We start from the raw sequence: 25,362 nt of genomic DNA, 5'->3' as shown, positions 1-25,362 counted from the left end.
AGAAGCATCCTGTGAAAGGAGAAGTAAATGGAAGGGAAAGGACAAAGAAATGAAAAATAAGAAAGAAAAAAATAAGAAATTAGAGGACCACTCCAGGGGATCCAAAATCTGAAAAAGATTTCTAGAAGAAAAACCAACAGAGGTTAGGGAAGAGGTGGTCGCCAACAAAAAATTCAAGAAAACGTCTTCAAACTAAAAGCGACGAGTTTTCAGGTTAAAAGGGCCCATTGAGTGCTCAGAGAGGTGGACGTTTTGCCGAGGTTGAGAAGGGAGAGCCTCAGGGGCCGGCGCCCGCTTTCCGAGCGGCCGGGCCGGCCTCCTGCCAGCAGGGGGAGCCATGGCGCACTCCTGGCGGCTGCGCGGGCAGGACCTCTCTGGGAAGAGAGGAAGAAACCAGAAAGACGGAGGGGAAGTAGCGGTGGCTCCCATCCCCGCGGTCTCCTAGGCTGAGCTGGTGTTTGGCCGCTGGCGGCCGCCGAACTCTACGAGCCACGCTGGCTGCGCATGGAGCCGAGGACTCGCGCGGAGGCGGGATGCTCCCGGCCGGCGAGACCGGCGAGGCACCTGCAGCCCCGGTGAGGCGGCCCTGGTGACCCGGGGAAAGGACGCTGGTGACCCAGTGAGGTGGCACAGATCTCCCAAGGGAGATTGTCTGTAAGGCGGCCCTGGCGGCCTGGGGATGTGGTTTCCGTGGCCCGGGGGAGATAGACCTTGCAATCTGGTGAGGTGGCACGGACCTCCCAGGGGAGGTGGTCCCAAGGTGGTGGCTCTGGTGATCCCGGTGAGATGACACAGATAGATCGCTCCAGGGACGTGGCCCTGGAAGCTGGGCGCGGTAACTCCAGCCATCCTGGGGAGGTGGCATTGGAGGTCCCAAGGGCCACCTGCATCAGATGGCCCTGGCCCCTCAGGGAGGCCCCACGGGAGGTGTCTGGGACCTCGTGGTGCTCCAGGGGATGCCCTCTGGGAATCCTGTATGAGTTACACCTATCTCTTCAGTCTTAATGTGTTCGTTACCCCTGTTCTTCTAGTGCTGCTCTGAAAGTGGTGACGAAAGGAAGGACGTCGAGGAGAAAAGTAAGCAGACTGGAAACACGTTAGCATTCTCTACCCAGCCATCTCTCCAAAACTCAGCCCCCTCCAGGGTCTGCAGCGAAGTGCCTTAGCCTGTTAGCTTTTAGATGAATCTCTCTTTTGTACAATATGCTTACATAATATTAAGTACTGATTATAATTATATATGTATCTGTCTTTCTAAAATTGAAAAATATGGCACTATTTGGAGATAAGCACTTCCTGATCCCTACTTAGTGCAAGGACTGGTGTGGATTCATGGGAGTGCTGCCCCTCATACTGGATTCAGAATAATTGGGGCCTGCCTGTTATTTTAATGAAGCATCAACTTACCAAGCATCAGGAATTTGGAGGGGCTAATGATCTAGAAGAGATGACTACCACCTTAACTGGAGTCAAAATGGCAACTGCTTAGTTGTACTTTACCTTTGGTGAATTTGCCATTAAAAGTTGATGGGGGGGGGGGGCGCCTGGGTGGCTCAGTCGTTAAGCATCTGCCTTTGGCTCAGGGCGTGATCCCAGGTCCTTGAGATCGAGCCCCGCATCAGGCTCCTCCACTGGGAGCCTGCTTCTTTCTCTGCCACTCCCCCTGCTTGTGTTCCCTCTCTCGCTGGCTGTCTCTCTGTCAAATAAATAAATAAAATCTTTAAAAAAAAAAAAAAAGTTGATCTGGGAAGAAGAGTACAAAGGATAACTTGTTTCCTGGATCTTGGTCTGGGCAAGGAAGAGGAAAAACGTCGATACCTCCATTTCCTACCTAGGACAGGAGCATATGTCAGGGATGTGGACATTTGTCATTTTACTTTAATGAGCTAAGCATGGCAGCCTTTTGGAAATCAAGGCATCTTCAGGGGCGTTTGAAGTGAAATTTATTAGGGGAGGGAGGGGAAAAGCATGTAACAGCTATTTCACCAGAGGGTTTTTGGTTCTTCTGACCATGGCAAATAGTCTACGAATGAATAGTGCTAGGAGGAAGGGTGTATGCATTACCACAATGGCTTTAGGAGTTAGGCTTGCCATTAATATTGCCTGCTGATAGAGTCTGCCTCAGAAGGAAAGCTCTAAGTAGTCCATAGCACTTGACAGGCATAGCTCCCACAACTTCGCTCCTTTGTTAAAGGATTGGAGAGTACCCCATATCTTTCAGTTAAACCTTTCCCTTTTCCACCTTTGCCCATTCCAATGCCTGGAAGTTGATGCCTACCGAGCTGTTATTTAGTACAATGAAAGACACAGACTTTGTCCTTTTCCCTCCTTTGGTGGCTTGGTCAACTTCTTTGCTTATTACAAAAAACAAGAAGAGAGTCATAAAAACCTTGCAGATCATCAGTGTGTCATCTTAATGAATACCATTTGAGGCACGTGGGTGGCTCAGTTGGTTAAGCCTCTGCCTTCAGCGACCTGCTAGTGGGGAGTCTGCTTCTCTCTCTCCCTCTGCTCCCCCATGCTCTCTGTCTCTCAAATAAATGAATAAATGAATCTTTAAAAAATATATCATTTGACTAAGAGTATACTATGCTGCATTTAAATGGTGATGTCAAAAGAATAGAATTTAAAGGGGCGCGTGGGTGGCTCAGTCAGTTAAGCGTCTGCCTTCAGCTCGGGTCATGATCCAGGGGCCCCGGGATCAAGCCTCTCTTTGGGCTCTCTTCTCAGTGGGGGTCTGCATCTCCCTCTGCCCCTCCCCCCACTCATGCTTGTGCTTGCTCACTTTTTCGCTCTGAAATAAATAAAATCTTGGGGGAAAAAAGAAAATCTAATTAAAAAAAGAATATAATTTAAAAGTAGGTGAAAAAAATTTTAATTGAAAAAAAATAAAAGTAGGTGAAGATAGAATTTGCTCCCAAATCTATAGCAACCTTAGCATTCACCAGTCCCTCTGCACATGGCCCTGCCTGTAGGTGTCTGCAGATGCACCACACAATGCTCTTCTTTTAAGATAAAAAAAAGAGGACACTGTGACTCCTGTACGTAATGGTAGGTGGATTTCTGTATTAATAAAATTTGATGCAGACTATCCAATTCTCATATTTGAAGAAAAAAAATAAGAAAATTGGGTTGAGAGTCAAGAAACATGGACTTTAATCCCATTTATAACCTTTAAGTATAAGCTGGGCAAATATTATAATTTATAGTTGGGAAGTTGAGGCATAGATTTCTCCTAGTTTTGCTTCTACTTAACTAGTGAGTTACTGGTTCTCAGCATACAAATAAGCTTTTAATTCTTACAAGGTGAATAGAATGAAGGAAGATTTGGTTTTGGGGGGCTGGGGGAGGAACAGTCCCACTACTAAACACATTGGTATATATTCTATTAATCTTTACATAAATAATTGAATATCTGACAGTTACATTTTGCATTTAGGCATATCTTTTTTTAGATATTCATATTTTCATTTTATCAGAAGTAACAGTTGTTTTGTAATGAGGCTGATCATAACCTCCTGCCTTTCTCTCGTTGCTGCTTTCTTAAAACTTCATTTTTGGGGGCGCCTGGGTGGCACAGCGGTTAAGCGTCTGCCTTCGGCTCAGGGCGTGATCCCGGCGTTATGGGATCGAGCCCCACATCAGGCTCCTCCGCTATGAGCCTGCTTCTTCCTCTCCCGCTCCCCCTGCTTGTGTTCCCTCTCTCACTAGCTGTCTCTATCTCTGTCAAATAAATAAATAAAATCTTTAAAAAAAAAAAAAACAAACTTCATTTTTGGTAAAGAGCCAAGTTCTTACAAGGGCAGCTCCGGGAAGAACAGAGGCGAAGTTCAACCAGTATTGCTCCCCAGGAGGCTCTGTATTGTTCCCCCAGCTTTATCTTTCCTGCACACACACTTTTTTTTTTTTTTAAGAAATTGCTGTAGTCTCTGTAATTAAACATATGCTAGTACAATCAAGCTTTTAATTTGTTTATAAACTCACTGTGAATGGTTTGAGAGTACCAAATCCTTTAGTTAAACCTGAAGTAGAGAAATGCACTGTATGTTCAGGGTTATTCTAAGGTTTGGTTTCTAGGAAGTCTGCTTTTTCTCTGGGACCTTATTTTATAGCACTTATTTTGATCTGGAGATCAATGGCTATTCCTCTTACATTTTTACATTATCCTTATTTTTTAAGATTTTATTTATTTGAGAGAGAGAGTGCAGGAGCAGGGGGAGGGGTGCAGAGGGGACAGGAGAGAGACAAGCAGACTCCCCGCTGAGCATGGAGCCCAATGTGGGGCTTGTTCTCACAACCCCAAGATCATGACCAGAGCTGAATCCAAGAATCAGACACTTAACCACCTGAGCCACCCAGGTTCCCCCCACTTTTTTTTTTAATCTGTTAGTACTATTCAAATCTAGGGAGATTAAGCCCTGTCTGTGGAATAATTAAAATTGTGGAAAACCAGCCACCATCATACCAAGTTTCCTAACCTCCAAGAAGGATACCGTGAGTAAGCAAAAGGGGATAGCCTGCACGTGGAACAGGAACTGTTTCAAAGGAAACAGTGTATCTTAGCACGCAGGGCTGGAGTGGAAAGAGCTACAGCAGTTGCTGCCGATCACGTCACTCCTACCTTCTTTGCCAGCACGCCGCTGCGGCCGCCGCTGTGGCCTTCAGGCTTCTCTGGGGTGTAGGCATGTCCAGCCTGGCACAGATGGCCAGTGAAGGTGAGCTGGAGATACTCTGGAAAAGAGGAGCAGTGCTGTTGGTCCACAAATTGAGGACAATGGAAGAGAATTTAATTTCCTTTGAATTGGATTGTTTACTAGAAATTTGTCTCTTGGAATAAAAATTGAAAATCTATTATTTATGTATTTGAATCTTACATCATTCCATAAAGAATTAGAGGCAGCTTAAATGGCTTAATTATTTCTTAAGCATCGTGGATAGTGGAAGAAGGTATAGATGCTTGCAGAGTGAAAAGCTGACTTGGAAATGGTAGGAAAGGATGGGTGTTCGAGCGTGCAGTAAGGAATGGGCTCTGGGAAATGCCGTCTACTAAATGGGGTGGGAGCAAAGCTACACAGTGTCTTCACTGGGCGTTGTTTGCGCCGACATGGTCCGTGCTGCCTCTGCTACCGCTCTTCCCTCGAAATGGTCAGGGTTCCAAGTCACCTGCTTTTGTCACATTTTAAATAAGTACAGCGTGGGTCGGTCCAAGTCTAGCTTATCTGCCATGAAAGGAGTCTCACTTCACACTGTACAACTTAGTGGTTGCACTAGTCATTTTGAGTTTTTCTTAGTAATTTGTGTTTCTTTCACACTTCCTTTTATTCTTTTTCTGACATGTCTTTGTACAATGGCATTTGAAGCTTTTAAAACTTTACTTTTTTTTAAAGATTTATTTATGAGAGACAGAGAGAGAGAGTGTGAGCAGGGGGAGGCGCAGAGGGAGAGGGAAAGAGAGAATCTCAAGCAGTCTCCTCACTGAGCATGGAGCCTGATGTGGGGCTTGATCTCAGGACCCTGAGATCGTGACCTGAGGGGAAACCAGGAGTTGGACGCTCAACTGTCTGAGCCACTCAGGAGCCCCTAAAACTTTTTTACTGTTACATAAGGGGGAGTTTTTACTCATTGGTCAAACTTTCAATTTTTTTTTCATATACTTGAAATCTTTCAATACTTTTTTTCCCCCTTTTAACATTTTAAAACCAGAGTCCTTTGGTATTATTCTAGACCACATTATCTGTTTCCTTACAAGTTCTGAAAATATATTACTACTTTAATAAAAACTGCATCCATAAAATAAGACTTGATCTTTCTTTTCTCTAGTAATAAAATAGATTTGTAAGATAAAAGTCTTCTGGAAAAGTTTAATATCTGCTTGCAACTGCATTGTCATGCCAACATCTGTTGAAACCCGTGGTTACTAGGACAGACTTTGGGATTTTTCCTTCACTCTGAATTTCCTCAACGCCTAAGCATTTTGTAGTACTTGACTGATAGATTGCTTTGTAGCTGTTCGTTTGGGTATTGGTGTATGTGTGTGTACATATATGCATATGTACGTATAAACACTATATATATTCATTTTGATGTTTTTGTGTGTATATACTTTTTTGTGTGTATATATATTTTTGTGTGTATATATGGCATATATACACAAACATACATATGCATACCATATATAGTGTTTTCTTTAAATTACTAACTTTTGAAGGTAGATACATTGCTTTGTATATCTTTTGTATTTCCTTTAACCCTGTGGTACTTAGTAATGTTGAATGACGTTATTCTTTCATTTTAGGTGACATCAATATTACAGCTCTTGTTGGAAATGAACAAGTCAATGAAGATACAGATAATGGTGATCTCCCTTCTTACGTGTCTGCATTTATAGAAAAGGAAGTTGGAAATGACCTTAAATCTTTAAAGAAACTTGATAAACTCATAGAACAGATGACAGAAAATAAAATGCAGTTAGAAGAACAGGCAAGTATTAAAACTCATTGAAATACTATCAGAAGTATACACATAATATAAACATAACCAGTGTATAGGGAATTTTGAAGATATAGCTTGTGACAAATAGTCTAATCATTTAAAACTTAATAGGTTTTAAGACTTACAGTATGCTAGGTATTTTGTGAATTATGTAAAAGACAAAGATGCTGGGGCCGCGTGGCTGGCTCAGTCGTGGGAGTGTGCGACTCTTGATCTCAGGGTTGTGAGTCTGAGCCCCATGTTGGATGGAGAGATTACCTAAAATTAAAATCCTTAAAAAAAAAAAAAAAAGACAAAGTGCCTGCTGATATGCTTTAGGTCTTAAAAACATAATGACCGCTAACATTTTAAGTAGCTTTTCATACAGTGACTTTTAAAGTGCTTCTACAACTAAGTCATTTCATGGTATATAAAAATGTTATAACACCATCATTCCAAACTTTGTATATGCCCACTCATAAGGAGAAAACATGAAAATGAGTATAACATAACAATGGTTATTTCTGGGTGGTGGGTTAACAGGTGATTTATTTTCTTCACATCTTTCTGTATTTTCACATTTACTTTTTACAGAGAACATATTACTTAAAATAGTTTTTAAAACACCCAATGAATGTAATCTTAAAGAAATAAGTGGATCCCTGTACTTGAAACAGCATGTTTGTCAAGGATAAAAGCTTTACATCCTGTAACTACTACGTTAGGCTAAGTAAATTGTGTGTGGCTATGTTGGTGTTTAGCCCTGGGTTGTCAGTCGTCCTGTGTTCCCAACCCCAGCACCTCAGCCCTCCCATCTTCCTGTCTTTCCCCCATGTCTACCACAAGTCTCTTGAGTCTGGCCCTGCCCCATCCTCCTCTTCCACTCCTGCAGGCAAGCCGTGCTGGGCCTGTCAGAGGAAATCACACGGCGGAGTGCACGGATGCCAGCCCAGATAAGTGGTCTTCAGCCCCACCCGGCAGTCCTCCCGTGGCTCCTTCCCTGGGAAGGTCGACTCCTCTGCCACTCCCCACAACTGTTCTTCTGAATTCTCCCCCAAGATACCTACCCCATCTGGCCATCCTTTTCCTTTTCCCAAAAAGAACAAATTAAGAGCACTCTCAGCATGAATCCATTGGACAGTTTACCCCACATCCCACAAACTTATTTGCAACCATTTCTACTTCTTAATTCAGCCGAAGATCAATCTGAGGCGGTCCTCACACCTCAGATCCCACCTGCCACCTCAGTGAACTTGCTTCACACTTTTATAGTTTTCTCCTCTGCTCCTCAGCCAGTCCTGTCCCCTCAGCATAGGGACACACCCAGATGTTTTCCTTAAAACCCAAACAAAAAACCCTGCCCTCATCTTTTACTAAGTGTTAATTCCTTCCTTTTACCGTTAGGCTTCCTCAGAAAGTCATCTTAAATGTCTTTCTCCACTTCCCAATCAGGCTCGTTTCCCTGATGACCATGGAAGCTTCTGCCAAAGTCCCTAACTGAACCTTAAATTCAGTGTATCTGTCTCTTCAGATGCTTTCCCTTCCTTGGAAAGACCACCATCTGCCTGTCACTCGGGCCTGAAACCTAGGAGCCCTCCTAGATTGCCTGTCATCCACCTCCACCGCCTCATCACCAAGACATCAGAGTTTTGCCCCCTTCACACCTGTGCTGTGTGCTCGCTCCCGCCCCTGCTGCCACCACCCCAGTTTAGGGCTGCAGCCTCTCCTGCACGTGATGGCAGTTTGCCCATCTTCTGCTTCCTTCTCATCCCCGCAGTATCCATCTTTCATTTTTATTCTTTATAGAAACTGTATTATGTATAATTAGGCAAATCTATATAAAACGTAGTTAAAATCTTTTATGTATATATAAGCATACATATACTTTAAATATGCATAGCTTAACTTTTTATAATTAATGTAATATACCACTTGTTTTCATATCAGTGTATATAGATTTCTCTTTTTTAATGGTTTTATGGTATTCAGCTATAGCTGTACATAATTTATTTAATCAGGCCCTTATTGGTCAACATTTTTGCTATTTCCAGTTTTTATTATTGCAAATATTAGGTGAGTAAACATAATATTTTGTCACATTACTTTCTAAATCATAAATCTAACTGAATGATTCCCTTGTTAAAGTCTCTTGGGGTGCCTGGGTGGCTCAGTTGTTTAAGCATTTGACTCTTTTTTTTTTTTTTTTTTAAAGATTTTATTTATTTATTTGACAGAGATAGAGACTGCCAGCGAGAGAGGGAACACAAGCAGGGGGAGTGGGAGAGGAAGAAGCAGGCTCATAGCGGAGGAGCCTGACGTGGGGCTCGATCCCATAATGCCGGGATCACGCCCTGAGCCGAAGGCAGACGCTTAACCGCTGTGCCACCCAGGCGCTCCAAGCATTTGACTCTTGATCTCAGCTCAGGTCTTGATCTCAGGGTCATGAGTTCAAGCCCCACGTTGGGCTCCATGCCGGGCATGGAGCCTACTTAAAAACAAAAACAAAAACTCTCACTGGTTTCCCATTGCCTGTTGGAAAAAGCCCACATACTTCTAAGGCCCAAGATGCTCCTGTGATCTCTATCTCGTCTCTCCCTACCGATCTAGACTCATCTCTTCTTTCTCCATTTCTTTGAACTGTATTCTGTGCCTTACCCAGCTCTTTGCTGTTCTCTGATCATGACAGCCGTTCCTTTTGCCTGGAATGCCCTTTCCTTCTAAAGTTCCCCAGAAAATACCTGCCCATCCTGCGAAGGTGTGTGCAGGAGCCGTGCAGCACAATTGCCTTGTACCTCAAAACCTCGCTATCCAAAGTGTGGAAGCTTGTTATACACGCGGAATCCCAGTCCCCTCTTCAGACCTAATGCATTCGCGTTGGTCTTATACCGGATCTCTAGGTGATTCCTGTGTACATGCAGGTTTGGGAAGCACTACCTCAGTCATTACACTTAGCATCTCTCTTTTATTGCATTAATCCCATGATACAGGAGGTATCTGCTTGTATTTCTCTTCCATACGAACTGAGCTTTAGGGCAGATGCTATGTCTTATTTATCTGTCTATTCCTAGCACAGGGCCTTATACAAAATGTCTAATCAGTGTCAATTAAATTGAAATTCCACTATAATAGTATTTATATTATTTTGATACCTAATGTTTGTATAGTTTTTCCATATGCTAGAAGAAGAATTAATAAATACCATATCTCAAGGCATTACCTGGATATTGTCTTACAGGTCAGTGGTTCTCAACCTGGACTTAAATCACAATCACCTGGGTAACTTTTGTAACATACAGATACTCAGACTTTCAGAATCGGAGCTTCACTCGTTTTTGAAGGAAAGTATTTAGTAGATAAAGCATAAAAATATTCTCTGGCTGGACCTTCTGAAAGTGCTGAGCCTCATGAAGGCAGATCCAGAGGTTCTTACTGGGGCGATGGGCTGCTCCCCACACGCTCCGCATACAGCATTTCATGTTTAGGTTTCGTTGGTACAGGATGCAGAAATCACACCTTTCTTTTGAAGCTTACAATTGATAATTTTCAATTCTGTTATAACAAACATGTATTTTGAAGATAATGGTCTAAATAAAAGGGTTATGAAAATTTTATCTGATTGCTGCTGTTCTTTTTTTTTTTTTTTCTTTTTTTTTTTGGTATGGTCAGGTACTTACGATTTCATCAGAAATCCCTAAAAGAATTCAGAGTGCCTTAAAAAATGCAGAAGAATCAAAGCAATTCCTTAATCAGTTTCTGAAGCAAGAAACTCATCTCTTCAGTTCCATTAACAGCCATTTGCTGACTGCACAGCCCTGGATGGAAGATCTCGGGGCCATGATCAACCAGATTGAAGAAATTGAGCGTCATCTTGCTTACCTTAAATGGATTTCACAAATTGAAGAACTAAGGTAAAAAGGGCCTCTTTGTTCTCATAATTATTATTTTCCTTTGAGGCTCTGTCTTAGCGAGTGCATGCATGCCATTAAATAATTGAGTTAATTAAAGATTATAATAATGAAATTTTACCAGTTGTTATGAAAATAGCATTATGATAATGATTCTTTTCCTTTATTGTGAATGAACATAAACTTTTCAGGGAGCTTAATTTGCATTTGAAAGAAAGTAATCTAAGTAAAAATTTTAAGTCCTATAGTTGTGTTGTGAACACATGATAAAAACCATTATTTATAAAACCAAATTAATAAAACTCTTCAATGTGGTAATGTTCTCAATTGTTACTTTTTAGACATGGTCACTTGATGAAATGGATTGCTTTCTCTAAAATTTGAATTATTTTCAATGGGAATCTTTTTTTAAAAAGATGTTATGTATTTGAGAGAGAGAGAAAGAGAGAGCGTGCACAAACAGGGTGAGAGGGAGAAGCGAACCCCCCACTGAGTAGGGAGCCTGATGCGGGGCTGGATCCTAGGACCCTGGGATCATGACCTGAGCTGAAGGCAGATGCTTAACTGAGCCATCCAGGCGCCCCCAGTGGAAATCATCTAACAAGAGCTACACAGTATTCTTAGATGAGTAACAGAGTTTGCTACCTGTGGGTAGGGGGAAAAGAAGTACATACTTCTTTCTGAATTGAGTGTGTGTCACTGGTGTTGACTCTGAGTGTCTGGTATTGCCTTTCAGACAAGCTACATTAACATTTCTGCCTAGATTGGCAGATTTTTTGGCTTCATGATATAGTCCCCCAGCCCCTCCAAACTGCATGGTTCCATCCTGCTTTGTTTTAACTACTCTTGCTCGAGAGTTGTCAGTAACCGTTCATGTTGTCTGGAAGACTTGAGAAAGAAAGGTCATCCAAGAATCTTAATGTCCCATTGTAAATGTATCACAGTTAATGTATTTTATGTTATGTCTTCCAAAGAGTAATGCAGTATCACTTTGTCCTGAATGTTTCCCGAGATTTTAAAGAATTTTACCTACCAGTACAGTGTGAAAATCTTTGTTTTGCATCTGAGTTTTACATTTACACAAAGAGTGATATGCTCAAGATTGTAGTGTTACCAGTGAGTCCAGGAATTAATTTAAGCTTTTTAGACCGTCTCCTTGTTTAGATAAATTATTTGCAGTGAACAAATTTTAAACCTTGCTTCTTTTTTACTTCACTATCCCTTGCCCGTCTGAAAGAAAATACCGATAAGGGGCAATATTAATAATCTTATTAAGTAGAATAAATTGTTTCAAAGTCTCACTCTTATAGTAGCCAAGGTAATAGATTAATTAAAATAGGACTACGGTTATGGATAGCTTTGATCTGATGTTGAAATTGTTTAAAAGAGAAATTTGACCTGAAAATCATATTAGAAAAAGGAATCAAACTCATAATCCAGTAGAGCACAGCTATTTCTCTCTTTAATAGCATACTCTTTCCTTTAAGTCTCCCGTGATAAATCTCTATTTCTGGCTTCCTTTGGGCTTCTGAGATTTTCCTCTTCTTCTAATTTCTCTCTAATGTTAACCTGCTTTTCATTCTGTAGCACTCTCTTTTTTAAAAGAGCAGCGTTCTGGGACAGCTGGGTGGCTCAGTCAGTTGAGCATCCGATTCTTGATTTCTGCTCAGGTCATGATCTCAGGGTCCTGAGATCGAGCCCCCTGTCAGGCTCTGTGCTCAGCGGGGAGTCTGCTTGAGAGTCTCTCTCCCTCTCTGTCTGCCCCTCCCCATGGCTCTCTTGGACACTCTCTTTCTCTCTCTCTCAAATAAATAAATCTTTAAAAAATATTTTTTTAAATTAAAAAGTAATAAAAAAAATTTTAAAAAAAGTAAATTTTTTGTTCCTTATTCTTAGATGGTTTAAGCTATGGAATACGTTATTATTTTTTTTCTTGTTGTTGTTTTTTTTTTTTTTTTTGAGAGAGAGTGCAAGCCGGGGAGGGGCAGAGGGAGAGACTCTTAAGCAGGCTCCACGCCCCTGTACAGAGTCTGAAGTGGGGGGGGGGGGGTGCTCGATCTCACGACCCTGAGATCATGACCTGAGGTAAAATCAAGAGTTGGACGCTTAACTGACTGAGCCACCCAGGCGCCCCTGGAATATATGTTTTTATCAAAAGAAACATCTCATTTTAATTTTTTTATTTTTATTTTTTATTGAAGTATAGCTGACATGCAACATCTAATTTTTAAATAAAGTGTTTGCTTTATAAAGTCAAATAAGCAAAATGGTAGCTCATGGGATCTATTTGGCTGGTTTCAAAGAATTTGATTAATTGGTTTTACATGGAAATCTTTATTTCTGGATTTCTTAGAAAAATTTTAGCTTTGGCCACATTGGTAAAAAAGCCACTTCTAGCTGGTGCTTCCTTTTTCCTTGTATGTAACTTCATGTACAATAGGAGGGAGAAGTAGTTTTTCTGCATTTGGAATTATTTTGAACAAACTGTCTTTGAAGTTTGCTTTGCCTCATTTCGCAGCGATAACATTCAGCAATATCTGATGACCAATAACGTCCCAGAGGCAGCCTCTACTCTCGTGTATATGGCAGAACTTGATATCAAGCTTCAGGAATCATCTTGTACTCATCTTCTTGCTTTCATGAGAGCCACTGTTAAATTCTGGCATAAGATCCTCAAGGACAAACTTACAAGGTAAGGAATTCACCCATATTTCATGGTAATTGCTTTCAGATAGATATTTGGTGATCGTATTTTTTTTTTCAAAGATTTTATTTATTTACTTGACAGAGAGAGAGACAGCCAGCGAGAGAGGGAACACAAGCAGGGGGAGTGGGAGAGGAAGAAGCAGGCTCATAGCGGAGGAGCCTGATGTGGGGCTCGATCCCATAACGCCGGGATCACGCCCTGAGCCTAAGGCAGACGCTTAACCGCTGTGCCACCCAGGCGCCCCTGGTGATCATTGTATTTTAACTGAAATACGTGTGTTACTTTTCTGTTACAGTGATTTTGAGGAAATTTTGGCCCAACTTCATTGGCCGTTCATCACACCCCCCCAGGCTCAAACTGCTGCCCTGAGTCGACCAGCCAGTGCCCCTGAGATATACACTAACCTGGAGACACTGTTTTGTCAGCTTCTGAAACTACAAACCTCGTATCTTTGTTGGAGTTAAAACTTACTAAAATTGCTTTTTTTCTAGAGTGGATTCGTGGCTAGAGAGTGAAACTGTTTGAAAGTGGCCAAGAAGCCAAACGGGAGTACTGGGCTTGGACTTGATCTATATATACCCATGGCGGGGTGGATTATTCTCCTTCAGAGTGAATTGCATGTGGGGCGGGGGAGGGTCAGTTTGAAATATGACTGACCCAAGTTTACCTCACACGTAGCTCTCTTGAGAGAAAAAATGGCAATTGGGAGGAGACCTCAGTAACTTCATGTTAATTTGATAAAGTGATTACTTGAATGTGTCTCCTTCCTTACTACTATTTTTTATTTTAGGAAAGATAGATTAATTCTAATAACATTTTTTGTGCACTTTTTATGGAAATCATATGTAATGTAAAATTATCTGTATTACAATTTGACTGAGTATATTTGTTGGAAAAATGTATCATGTATATATATGTATATACACACATACACTTTTTTTTCCCTTGACTCAACTATGTCAGAGATGAATTACTTACTGAGCCAAAGCAACTTCCAGAAAAATACTGTCTTCCTGCATCCCCATCTGTCGTTCTGCCCATCCAGATTATGCTGACGCCCCTTCAGAAGAGGTTCAGATATCACTTCAGAGGGAACCGACAGACGAATGTTATAAGCAAGGTGTGCTTTCTCAACTCGTGTCCTTGGTTTTTATTAATAGCAAATGTGAAGTGTTCTGTACTTTCCCTGGTTTAAGTTAAAATCTGATTCCATTCGCAGTTCTGTTTTTTCTCTAAAGAGCTAAATTCCTGTTTTGTCACTGCCCTCAATAGATCTGTTTCCGGACTTGTGTTGAGAAGTTGTCGGAATCCGCTCGCACGTTAGCCTGCCATGCCCGTATAGCCACAAGTCATTTTAGCATCAACAATCTATTCAACAGCTAATACTCGACTATCTTGACTTCTGCTTCTCTTTCTATTTATGAACCCGAAGGAGCAATTGCACAGTGAAGTATGTGGGGCCAGGTGTAAACAGTGCCCCACAAATGCCACAGTGTTTTTTTTCTGGTTCTTAAATTCAGCTTATTCTTTCGTATGTATGGGGCTCCTCCTTTTTTGGATGGGGTGTTGGTGGAAAGAAGAGTAGAACCAATTAGTAAGTAGAAAGTGAGACAAAGCAATAAACGTAGCACTGCTGAGAAGCAGTAAGAAAGGTGAGAAAAGTGTGAGTTACGTTGACTCCTTTCTAAAGTCTGGTTCCACTCTGTCATCAAGCCTAAACAATACAGTCCCTGAGATGACACATGCCCATTATTCGTGTTTGTATGTCCAGCATCTAGCACACAACAGGGATTTACCACTCAGTAAATGTTTTTGAATACTTGCCCGAGAAAACTTGGAAGGTCTGTAGAATCAGCTCTAGGGACAATATTAAAAGCTGCTACTTACATTTACTTTTCTATGATTATACCTGTTTTAAGGTATGTGGTTTTTTTTTTGTTTTTTTCTTAATTTACATTTTCAAAAGACAGCAGAAGAAAATCAAGTTTAAAAGTTATTTTGGAATGTTATGGCAAAAAAAAAAATTTAAAGGCCATCAGATCTCTGTAATGCTCATCATTTTACGTATTTCCAAAGAGCTACATTTTATTATTTTATTTTTAAAAGATTATTTATTTATTTATTTGAGAATGAGGGGCAAACTCCCCACTAAGCAGGGAGCCTGATGCGGGGCTGGATCCTAGGACCCTGGGATCATGACCTGAGCCAAAGGCAGATGTGTAACTGACTCAGCCACCCAGACACCCCCAAAGTGCTACATTTTCAATATATACATATATGGTATTGTAAGTTTATGAGTTTATTGACTTATGCCACGTTTGGGAATTTGTTGGGAATACATTGGGAAACATATGATTATTAAGCCCTGCATGACCTTAAAGTTCAGAGTAGAAATTGCATTCTTACACATAGGAATTTTCAACTAATTTTTGTAAGCGCTATGTATATACAATTAAGTAGAGCCCTTTACTTGTAACTTTCTAGTTGGAATGACTTAAGAATTCAAACTGTTCTACTTCTTTCCTTAGCCTGAATGGTACCTGGCTCAGGTACTTATGTGGATCGGGAATCACTCTCAGTTTCTGGATGAGAAGATTCAGCCGATATTAGACAAAGCGGGCCCTTCGGTAAATGCTAGGGTAAGAGACTCGGTCCTAAGCGTTCCAGCTTTAGAGCTGGATGTGTCCACAAATAACCCGTCATCTGCATTACCTTCTGCTTACGTACTTCTTTCAGCTCGAATTTTCCCGGGGCCTTATGATGCTCGTGCTTGAGAAGTTAGCTGCCGACATTCCGTGTTCGCTCTACGATGACACGCTCTTCTGTCACCTGGTGGATGAGGTGCTTTTGTTTGAAAGGGAGCTGCACAGTGTCTACGGCTATCCTGGGACTTTTGCCAATTGTATGCACATTCTATCAGAGGAAACCTGTTTTCAGAGATGGTTGACCGTGGAGAGAAAATGTAAGTGTTCATAGCCATTGGGGGGGAGAATTGTCTCCTTTTGTGGATATTAATTTTTGGTGTTTTTCTTCACCCACTCTGGGTAGAAAACTAGAGTCATCTGAATTTTTCTTGGTGAGGGTTTACTAAGGTGCCTTATTTTCTTCCCATCAAACTTGTTTTTCTTGAATCGACACCGACGCTGTGCCTGTTTCCAGAGTGCGGCAGTCAAGGCAGTAGCGTATGCGGTCAGCTGTCCTGCACGTTGTACCGCAGTACTTCGGCTCTTGGTAGAAGCTGTTGGATGTGGCTTGTCTAATCAGTTTAAATACTTGGAAGCTTTGGGGCAGGGGGGCGGGGAGAAGTCAAGTATCTTGTTTCACCCTAAACCAGAGCGTGTTAAATACAGTGCAACCAGGAGGTTGTGGGTTTGTTTATTTTTTACAGAAAAGTCGTTCCTAAAAAATTGTGCTGAGAATTAGAATGACTGTAACTACTTAACTGACATATTCCTTTTTTCTGCATTTCAGTTGCTCTTCAAAAAATGGACTCAATGCTTTCATCAGAAGCTGCCTGGATATCCCAATATAAGGATATTACTGATGTGGATGAGATGAAAGTTCCAGATTGTGCAGAGACTTTTATGACACTACTACTGGTGATAACTGGTAAGTAGAAGTCTTTTAAGATAGAACTTTGTTTTAAAAGTACCGACTCTTCATATGATACTTTTTCAAGGAGTTCAACAAAATTAATATTATATAGTGGTTATTATAATGTCTTCAAATACAATTTCTATTTTGGTAGAACTCTAGCACAATATTCTTGCTTTCAGACTTTTAATAATTTAAGATCTTAAACACTGGTATATATGAGGGGGAAATTCCTGAATGGTTACCTAAAAATAATTAAATGAGAATTTAATTTTATTACCTGAATTCTCTTGCCATTCAGCTTAAGTGTCTTCAGTAGATTGACCTGAATTTTAAATATTGTTTTTTTCTCTTTGATATAGAAAAGATTGCAGAAGGGACGCCTGGGTGGCTCAGTCAGCTGGGCGTCTGCCTTCCACTCAGGTCCTGATCCCAGGGTCCTGGGATCGAGTCCTGCATCAGGTTTCCTGCTTTATGGGGAGCCTGCTTCTCCTTCTCCCTTTGCCCCCCACTCGTGCTTGTTCTCTCTCTCTAGTGCTCTCTCTCAAATAAATGAATAAAATCTTTAAAAAAAAGAAAAGATTGCAGAACAATACAATAATAAAGTTACTTTACAGATTAGAATAGTAATAGGACCTCTTGTTACAGTGCAAGAATGTTCTGGCCGGAGGAGGGTCTAGCAGCCTCTAGCCCTGTTTGGCTGGTACTCATCTGCATTGTCCCGCTGGAGACTTGCTGGTGCTCCAGGTGCGTCAGCCCTCAATACCACCATGGTGTTGTCCATTTCTTGGGCCTGTGTAGTCACCTGAAGAAATATCATTTGAGCCTAGCCAGTAAAAATTCCATATTCTTAATTCTTAAGAAGAATGTGAAAAACACTAAAACACACAAGAAAATCTTTTAAAAAGTCTTTTTTTTTTTTTTTAAGATTTTATTTACTTATTTGACAGAGAGACAGAGAGCACAAGCAGGGGGAGCGGCAGGCAGAGGAAGAGGGAGAATCAGTCTCCCCGCTGAGCAGGGAGCCCGATGTGGGGCTCGATTCTAGGCCCCTGGCATCATGACCTGAGCCAAAGGCAGATGCTTAACCAACTGAGCCACCCAGGTGCCCCAAAACTCCTGTTTTTTAAAAAACTTTTTATTAGGGAAATTTTCAAATGCACACAAAAGTAATATTAATATAATGAACCCTCAGGTATCTGTTATTAAAGTTTAAAAGTTAAAGTAAAAAAGTTTATATTTTTTTCTCCCCAACTTTTCTTTTCTTGGAGTATTTTAAAGAACATTTCAGACATCATTTCACCTGTAAATTCTTTTTTTTTTTTTTACTATTTTATTTATCTATTTATTTATTTGAGAGAGAGAGAGTGCTTGAGAGGGAGGGGCAGAAGGATAGGGAGAGAATCTCAAGCAGACTCTGCCCTGAGCATGGAGCCTGATGGGGGCTCGATCTCACGACCCTGAGATCACAACCTGAGCTGAAACCAAAAGTTGGACGCTCAACCAGCTGAGCCAACAGGGGCCCCTCACCTAAATTCTTAAGTATATATCTTCTAACCTATTGTAGTTCTTCCTTCATTTTATTTTATTTATTTATTATTTATATAAATATTTTTAAAGATTTTTAAAAGAGAGAGAGCACAAGCGGTGGGGGTGGGGGTTGGTGTGGAGGAACAGAGGGAGAGAGAGAAGCAGTCTCCCCTCTGAGTAGGGAACCCAACACATGATCATGACCCAAGTCGAAGGCAGACACTTACCCAACTGAACCACCTGGGCACCCCTTCCTCCCATTAAAAAATAAGTCATTTTTTTGTTGTTGAAGAAATGGGATGATTTTTGTATATACAGATGTTAGACTCACAGTGGGTGATAAACCTATCCTAAGTTGAAAATATTTCAAGTCATAAAAAATGCATTGAATACACCTAACCTACTGAATATCACAGCTTACCCGGCCTGCCTTGCACATGCTCACAACACTTACATTAGCCGTTAGTTGGGCAGAATCACCCAACATAAAGCCTACTTATTATCAAGTATTGACTATCTCATGTAATTTATTGAATGCCGTACGGACCACGAAGAACAGAATGGCTGTGTGGGTACAGCCATTCTGTAATGGCTGCAAGTGCATCGGTTGTTTGCCCTCACCATCCCGTGGCTGACAGAGCTGTGGCTTGCTCCCACTGCCCAGGGTCATGAGAGGGTTGTACCCCATGTTGCTAGCCTGTGAAAAGATCCAAATAACAAATTTGAAGTCGTTTCTATGAATGCATATGGCTTTTGCACCATCGTAAACTTGAAAAGTCTTAAGTTGAACCATCACAAATCACGCACCTACAAGTTCCTCATGCCTTAAAAAATTTGAGATGTAATTTATACACAGTGAAAAACACAAATTTGAAGTATATAGTTCAGTGAGTTTTGACAAGTACCTATACTGTGAAACCCACACCCTTATGAAATGTAGAAATAGGTCCGTACTTGAACGGCTGATAGATTTTTTGACAAAGGCACCAAACAATGTCAGCAGGGAAAAGCTCTAAGTGTGTCATGGACAGAACACAAACCTTCATATGTCTTATTAACTTTCTCCACAGACAGATATAAAAATCTTCCTGCAGCTTCCAGAAAGCTACAGTTCCTGGAGTTACAGAAGGACTTAGTAGATGATTTTAGGATACGATTAACTCAGGTGATGAAAGAAGAGACTAGAGCTTCCCTTGGCTTTCGATACTGTGCGATTCTCAATGCCGTGAACTATATCTCAACAGTACTAGCAGATTGGGCTGACAATGTGGTAAGTTGATGTACTTTTATTCATTTATTTTAATATATATTTTTTAAGTTTATTATTTTTTTTATTAATCTCTACACCCAACATGGGGCTTGAACTCACGACCCTGAGATCAGGAGTTACATGCTCTTCTGACTGAGCCAGCCAGCTGCTCCATTAATGTGCTTTTGTATTAAATAATAGCTTAGTAGTTTTAACAGTTTTACCTTTTGAAATGTTGAATTTATAGTGTGTAGAAATTACACATTAGGTAGAATAACAATCAGGCCAAATTTAGGGGGTATGTTTAAATTACATATTTTTCTCAAGTCTCACATGGTTAAATAATCCCAGTATTTTAATCATTACAAAAGAAAGCCAACCTTTCATGAAATAGTTGTCTATAGAATGAACCTTTTTATTCTTTAGACTTGGGAAATATTCATGTATGGTAATTGCCATCTCAGAAAAAGCTAAGATTGAATAATGGTGTCAAAATCAATAAAATCCAGAACTTTAAGAAAGATAAAATAACAGCATCTGAGGGGCGCCTGGCTGGCTCAGTTGGTGGCACATGTGACTCTTGGTCTCGGGGTCGTGAGTTGAAGCCCCACATAGAGATTACATAAAAAATAATAATAATGTTGGCTGCCTCTTGAATGCCTTCAAAACATGAGTAAATAGAGGGGCATCTGGGTGGTGCAGTCAGTTAAGCATCCGACTCTTGGTTTTGGCTCAGGTTGTGATCTCAGGGGAGACTGAGCCCTGAGTCAGGCTTGGAATTCTCTCTTGCTCTCCCTCTGCCCCTCCTGCTTATGCTCTTGCTTTCTCTCTCTCAAATAAACAAATCTTTAAAAAAGAAACACAGCTTGAGTAAATAGAATAATAAAAGGGACTCCCACATGCCTATGACCCAGCTTCTTACACCAATTTTGTTTTATTTAAGCCTCTTCTCTATCCCCCCACCCTTATTTTGAAGATCATGGATGTATTTCATGATAAATATTTCAAAATGTATCTCTAAAAGAACTCCTTTAAAAAAAAATAACCACAATACCACCATCTAAAAAAACTGATTTCTTATAGTGGGGAGTATCTTTCAAATAAGTCTAAAAATCAAAACCTTGGGTCTGGTTAGCAAGTATTATAAGGCCTTTTACGTCCAGGAATTTTATTTATCTTTCCTTTTTCCACACAATTCTGTGTGTTGACAGATTCAGTCTGCCCAAATTTATTTATTTATTTATTTATTTATTTAAGATTTATTTATTTGAGAGAGAGTGCACACATGCTTGAGAGCGGGGGGTGGGGGGAGGGAGAGGGAGAGAGAGAATCCCAAGTAGACTCCATGCTGAGCGTGGAGCCCAACATGGGGCTTGATCCCACAACCCATGAGATCATGACCTGAGCCTAAATCACAGGTCAGATGCTTAATTGACTCAGCCGCCCAGGTGGCCATATATATATGTGTATATATATATATATATATATATATATATTTTTTTTTTTTTTTTTAAGAGACTGGGAGAGAGAGGTGCGGGGGAGGGGGAGAGGGAGAGAGAATCCTAAGCAGACTCCTGCTGAGCACAGACGCGGGCCTCGATCTCACAACCCTGAGATCATGACCTGAGCCGAAATCAAGAGTCAGTGGCTTACCGACTGTGCCACTCAGGTGCCCTTGTATTTACTCATGTTCTAAGGCATTCAGAAGTATCAACTACTATTATTTTTATTTTTAAAAAAATTAGAAGCACCTAGGTGGCTCAGCCGTTAAGTGTCTGCGCTCAGCTCAGGTTGTGATCCCAGGGTCCTGGGATGGAGCCCCGCGTCGGGCTCCCTGTTCAGCAGGAAGCCTGCTTCTCCCTCTCACACTCCCCTTGTGTTCCCTCTCTCACTGTCTCTCTCTGTCAAATAAATAAAATCTTTAAAAAAAAATTTTTTTAATGTAATCTCTAGGTGGCCCTGCCTAAATATAATTATTAATTAGTAATTTCTGTTTACTCTTTTTATTAATCCAAGGAATATATTGGCTATCAAGGCATTTGGTAGCCAGATTTTTCAATATGTACTTCTAGCCAAAGGTGAAGAAACTTAATTAGCCTTTATAGCCTTAACATAGATTAATTCCTTTGGATATTTTACATATTAGAATGATCTCAGAGGGTCTCCAGAACTCCTTGGACAGGGTGCCCTTGGGTTTGGAATCGCTGTTCCCTGATCATCTGTATGGGTACAAAAATCAGCTTGGGTTTTCACCAGTGTGTCCTATGAAGTAGGTTTCATGATAGGAAGTATTAACAGAGAATCAACATGACCATAAAACAGTGAAATATATATTAAATGGTAAAAAAACCATACTGAGATATGTTATAAAGTATTATAGGATTGTGTTATGAAATGAAAATAGGAAAGTAAAACAACAAAACAACTATAATTTTAACCCTAAGACTTAAAAATACCACTTATAATAAGTGATAGGTAAAGTGGGAATTGAAAAATTCCAGTGTAAAATAATTAGAAATATTATCTAAGGATTGGTGATAAGTTCATAGGATACTAGAAAACATAATTTTCGAGTGTGTACAGATGAGTCACAAAGATGGACAAGGTAAATTAAAATATCTTTACATTGTCAAATCTTAATACAATAAAATAAAAAATAAAAGGAGAAATGAAATACAGTCAATCACAGGCATTTAAGAATATTCAATGCCTGGGTTAGAGAGTCTGGAAAATGTGCCAAGAAAAAAATATATATATATATATTTATATATTTATATATATATATTTATATATATATTTTTTACTTTGTTGTTTTTATTTAAAAGAATATATTTTAAATTATGAATTTATAACAAAAAATTGCATAATGCTAGCACATTATATAGAAGAAAATGTGTTCCTCTACTGTGAAAGAGCAAATGAAACAAAAAAGTATTTATGTTAATTAAATACAGGGTAATAAACCAAAAAATAGGAAACAAAAATAAATATAATAATAACAAATATAAACAAGTTGAAAACCTGAGAAACATAATCATAGTTTATTCTAATCTGGACTCTGGGATGTAACGATTTAAAGCCTTTTTTCTACAAAAACGTTAACTGAAATTGATGTATGTAATATTTGCTAAGCTAGGAAAATAAGACACAAAATAATTATTTCATAGAATGAATATAATGTAGAGTGTAATGGTCAGAGCATTTGTTTATAAAGTCACCTAGCTAGAATACATTTATTCATTGTGTACTTTGTGTTGTTTTCCTCGCCCTGTACTTTCTTCACTCAGCCCCCACACTGCTCCATTTTCTGCTAAGCTTTGTCATAAAACAAATTGTCATTCCTGATTCTTGTGCCAGATGATCTAATAAGAGACTCATTCAAGGCCAGATTTTTAGCTTCAATGAATTATTTGTGGAACCTCATTAAACTACTTTACTTGGTGCCGTAGTCTGTTAACAGCGATGAATTGGCTATCATCCCTGTCCTTAGGAAATTTATAATCTGATGCCGAATTAACTGGGTCCTTCTGTCAACAGAAGAATAACTAAATTTAGACTTACTCTTCAAATCATGAATGAGTTCTCTGTCCTTGTATGTTATTATAGTACAAATTCTGTTTAACTTCAAAAATTATTTAACCGTCTTCATGGTCCTTCAGCCTGTAAATGCTTACAATAAAATTAAAGCCCTTGTATTTTCCAGATAGAAAAAAGAAAAGTGGACAGAGTTCACCTTCCATTCATTTAGATTCTATGCTAATCGCTGTCTGACTATTGCCTGATGGTGCCAAGCCTGACATACCCAACACTTCAGAGTCAGGAATTTTTGAGTTGTAGGTGACAGAACCCCAATTCATGCTGGCCTGAGTGGGGGTGGGGGGCTGGGGTGAGGAGGTGGGGAATTTGTTTGTGTAACTGAAAGCTTTAGGCATGGCTGCCCTAAACTCGTTCACTTCTGGCTTCATTCTCAGGCAGGCTCTGGGAAGTGTGGCCCCAGATGGCTCCAAGCTCACATTGCCCTTCAGCAGTCTGAAAAGGACCAGTGCCTCTTCTCAGTTTGAGCAGAAAATACCAACTTGGCCTCTCATATGTCCGTCCATGAACAATCACTAGTGTGGCCATAACCAGTCCCCTGTTAATGGACATTTTTTTAATCTTTTGCTAATTACCCACAGCATTATTCATATTAGAAAAATATTTTTCTACCCTACAGAAAAATAATATGAATTCTACTGAAAATGCCACTGTAAAAATAACATTTTCATTTCCTTAACTCTCAAATCTGCTGGGTTTACTACAACTCTCAGTCTGTGTCCAGAAAAAATGAGTACCCAAAAAAGCCATCAGGCAAAAGCAAATTAAGATCACAGTGAGACCTCTACCTCTGAAGCCAATATACATTATATGTTAATTAACTTAATTTAAATAAAAATAAAAAATAAAATCGCAGTGAGATGGGCTGCCTGGGTGGCTCAGTTGGTTGAATGTCCGGCTCTTGATTTTGGCTCAGGTCATGATCTCAAGGTTGTGAGATCCAGCCCCATGTTGGGCTCTGTGCTGGGTGAAGAGTCTGTTTGAGATTCTCTGTCTCCCTCTCCCTCAGCCCCCATCTCCCCTCCTTGTATGCACACTCTCTCACAATTTCAAAAAAAAAAAAAAAATCCCAGTGAGATACCACTAAATATAAACCAAGATGGCTATAATAAAAAAGATAGTAAGTGTTATTAGTGCAGATATGGAGAAATTTTAATGGTCACACATGGCTGGTGCAGCCATTGTGGAAAATAGTCTGTCATATCCTCAGATAGTTAAACATAGAATCACGTGTGATCCAGCACTTGTACTTCTAGGTATATCCAAGAGAAAAAAAGACATATGTCTACAAAAAACTTACACACAAATGTTCATAGCAGTATTCATAAAGACAAAATGTGGCAAGAACCCAATTATCTGTCAACTGAAGAATGGATAAATAAAATATAAATATATATAAATAAAATGTAAATATAATGGAATATTATTCAGCAATGAAAAGAAATTAAGTACTGATACATGTTACGACCTAGATAAACCTTGAAAACATACTAAGTGAAAGAAGCCAGTCACAAAAAGCCATAGAATGTATAATTCCATTTATATGAAACGTCCAGAACAGGCAAGTCGACAAAGACAGAAAGATAGTAGTTGCCTACGGTTCGGGGGACAGGCAGGGAGGGGATTGGGAGATGATGGTTAATTGTGGGGTATCTTTTTGGGGTACTGAAAACATTCTAAAATTGACTTTGGTGATAAATGCACAACTCTGAATATGTGCTAAAACCCAATGAACTGTCCGCTTTGAATAAGATGTATACATGAATTATATTTCAAGCTGTTAAAAAAGAAGCACCCTAATGACCGTGTTAACCTATTTTTGCTTTCAGTTCTTCCTACAGCTTCAGCAGGCAGCACTGGAGGTCTTTGCAGAGAATAACACCCTCAGTAAGTTGCAGCTGGGACAGCTAGCCTCGATGGAGAGTTCTGTCTTTGATGACATGATTAACCTGCTGGAACGGTTAAAGCATGACATGTTGAGCCGCCAAGTAGACCATGTTTTTAGAGAAGTTAAAGAAGCTGCAAAATTATATAAAAAAGAAAGGTAAGTCCTTTTGTATTTTCTGACAACTCTACTCTTCAAGTCCAGTTTGTTAAAATTGAAAGATGATAAATACCTATTTTCTCAAACTATTCCAAAAAAACAGAAGAGGAAGGAAAGCTTCCTAATTCATTCCATACCAATACCAAAACCAGAAAACGCACCACAAAAAAAGAGAATTACACGCCAATCTCCCTGATGAATACAGACGCAAAAATCCTCAACAAAATATTACCAAACCAAACCCAACAGTACATTAAAAGAAATCATC

The 25,362-nt window shown here is 40.0% G+C and overlaps 1 protein-coding gene across 1 annotated transcript in view; it reads left to right on the top strand.

Moving 5' to 3' along the window:
• Positions 1-375: 375 nt before the first annotated feature.
• RINT1 (RAD50 interactor 1) overlaps positions 376-25,362 on the top strand; it is a 30,184-nt gene continuing 5,197 nt past the window's right edge. The window contains exons 1-12 of the mRNA XM_026503842.4: positions 376-575; positions 1,032-1,077; positions 6,296-6,480; positions 10,138-10,379; positions 12,895-13,068; positions 13,379-13,528; positions 14,047-14,203; positions 15,612-15,722; positions 15,820-16,045; positions 16,555-16,692; positions 19,278-19,477; positions 24,880-25,094. Coding sequence (XP_026359627.1) covers positions 534-575; positions 1,032-1,077; positions 6,296-6,480; positions 10,138-10,379; positions 12,895-13,068; positions 13,379-13,528; positions 14,047-14,203; positions 15,612-15,722; positions 15,820-16,045; positions 16,555-16,692; positions 19,278-19,477; positions 24,880-25,094 — 1,886 coding nt within the window. The 5' untranslated portion in view covers positions 376-533. The remainder of the gene's footprint in view (positions 576-1,031; positions 1,078-6,295; positions 6,481-10,137; positions 10,380-12,894; positions 13,069-13,378; positions 13,529-14,046; positions 14,204-15,611; positions 15,723-15,819; positions 16,046-16,554; positions 16,693-19,277; positions 19,478-24,879; positions 25,095-25,362) is intronic.

Source organism: Ursus arctos, unplaced genomic scaffold, assembly GCF_023065955.2.
Source record: "Ursus arctos isolate Adak ecotype North America unplaced genomic scaffold, UrsArc2.0 scaffold_3, whole genome shotgun sequence".
Lineage (NCBI taxonomy): Eukaryota > Metazoa > Chordata > Mammalia > Carnivora > Ursidae > Ursus > Ursus arctos.
This window is presented reverse-complemented; position numbering and strand designations above follow the sequence as displayed.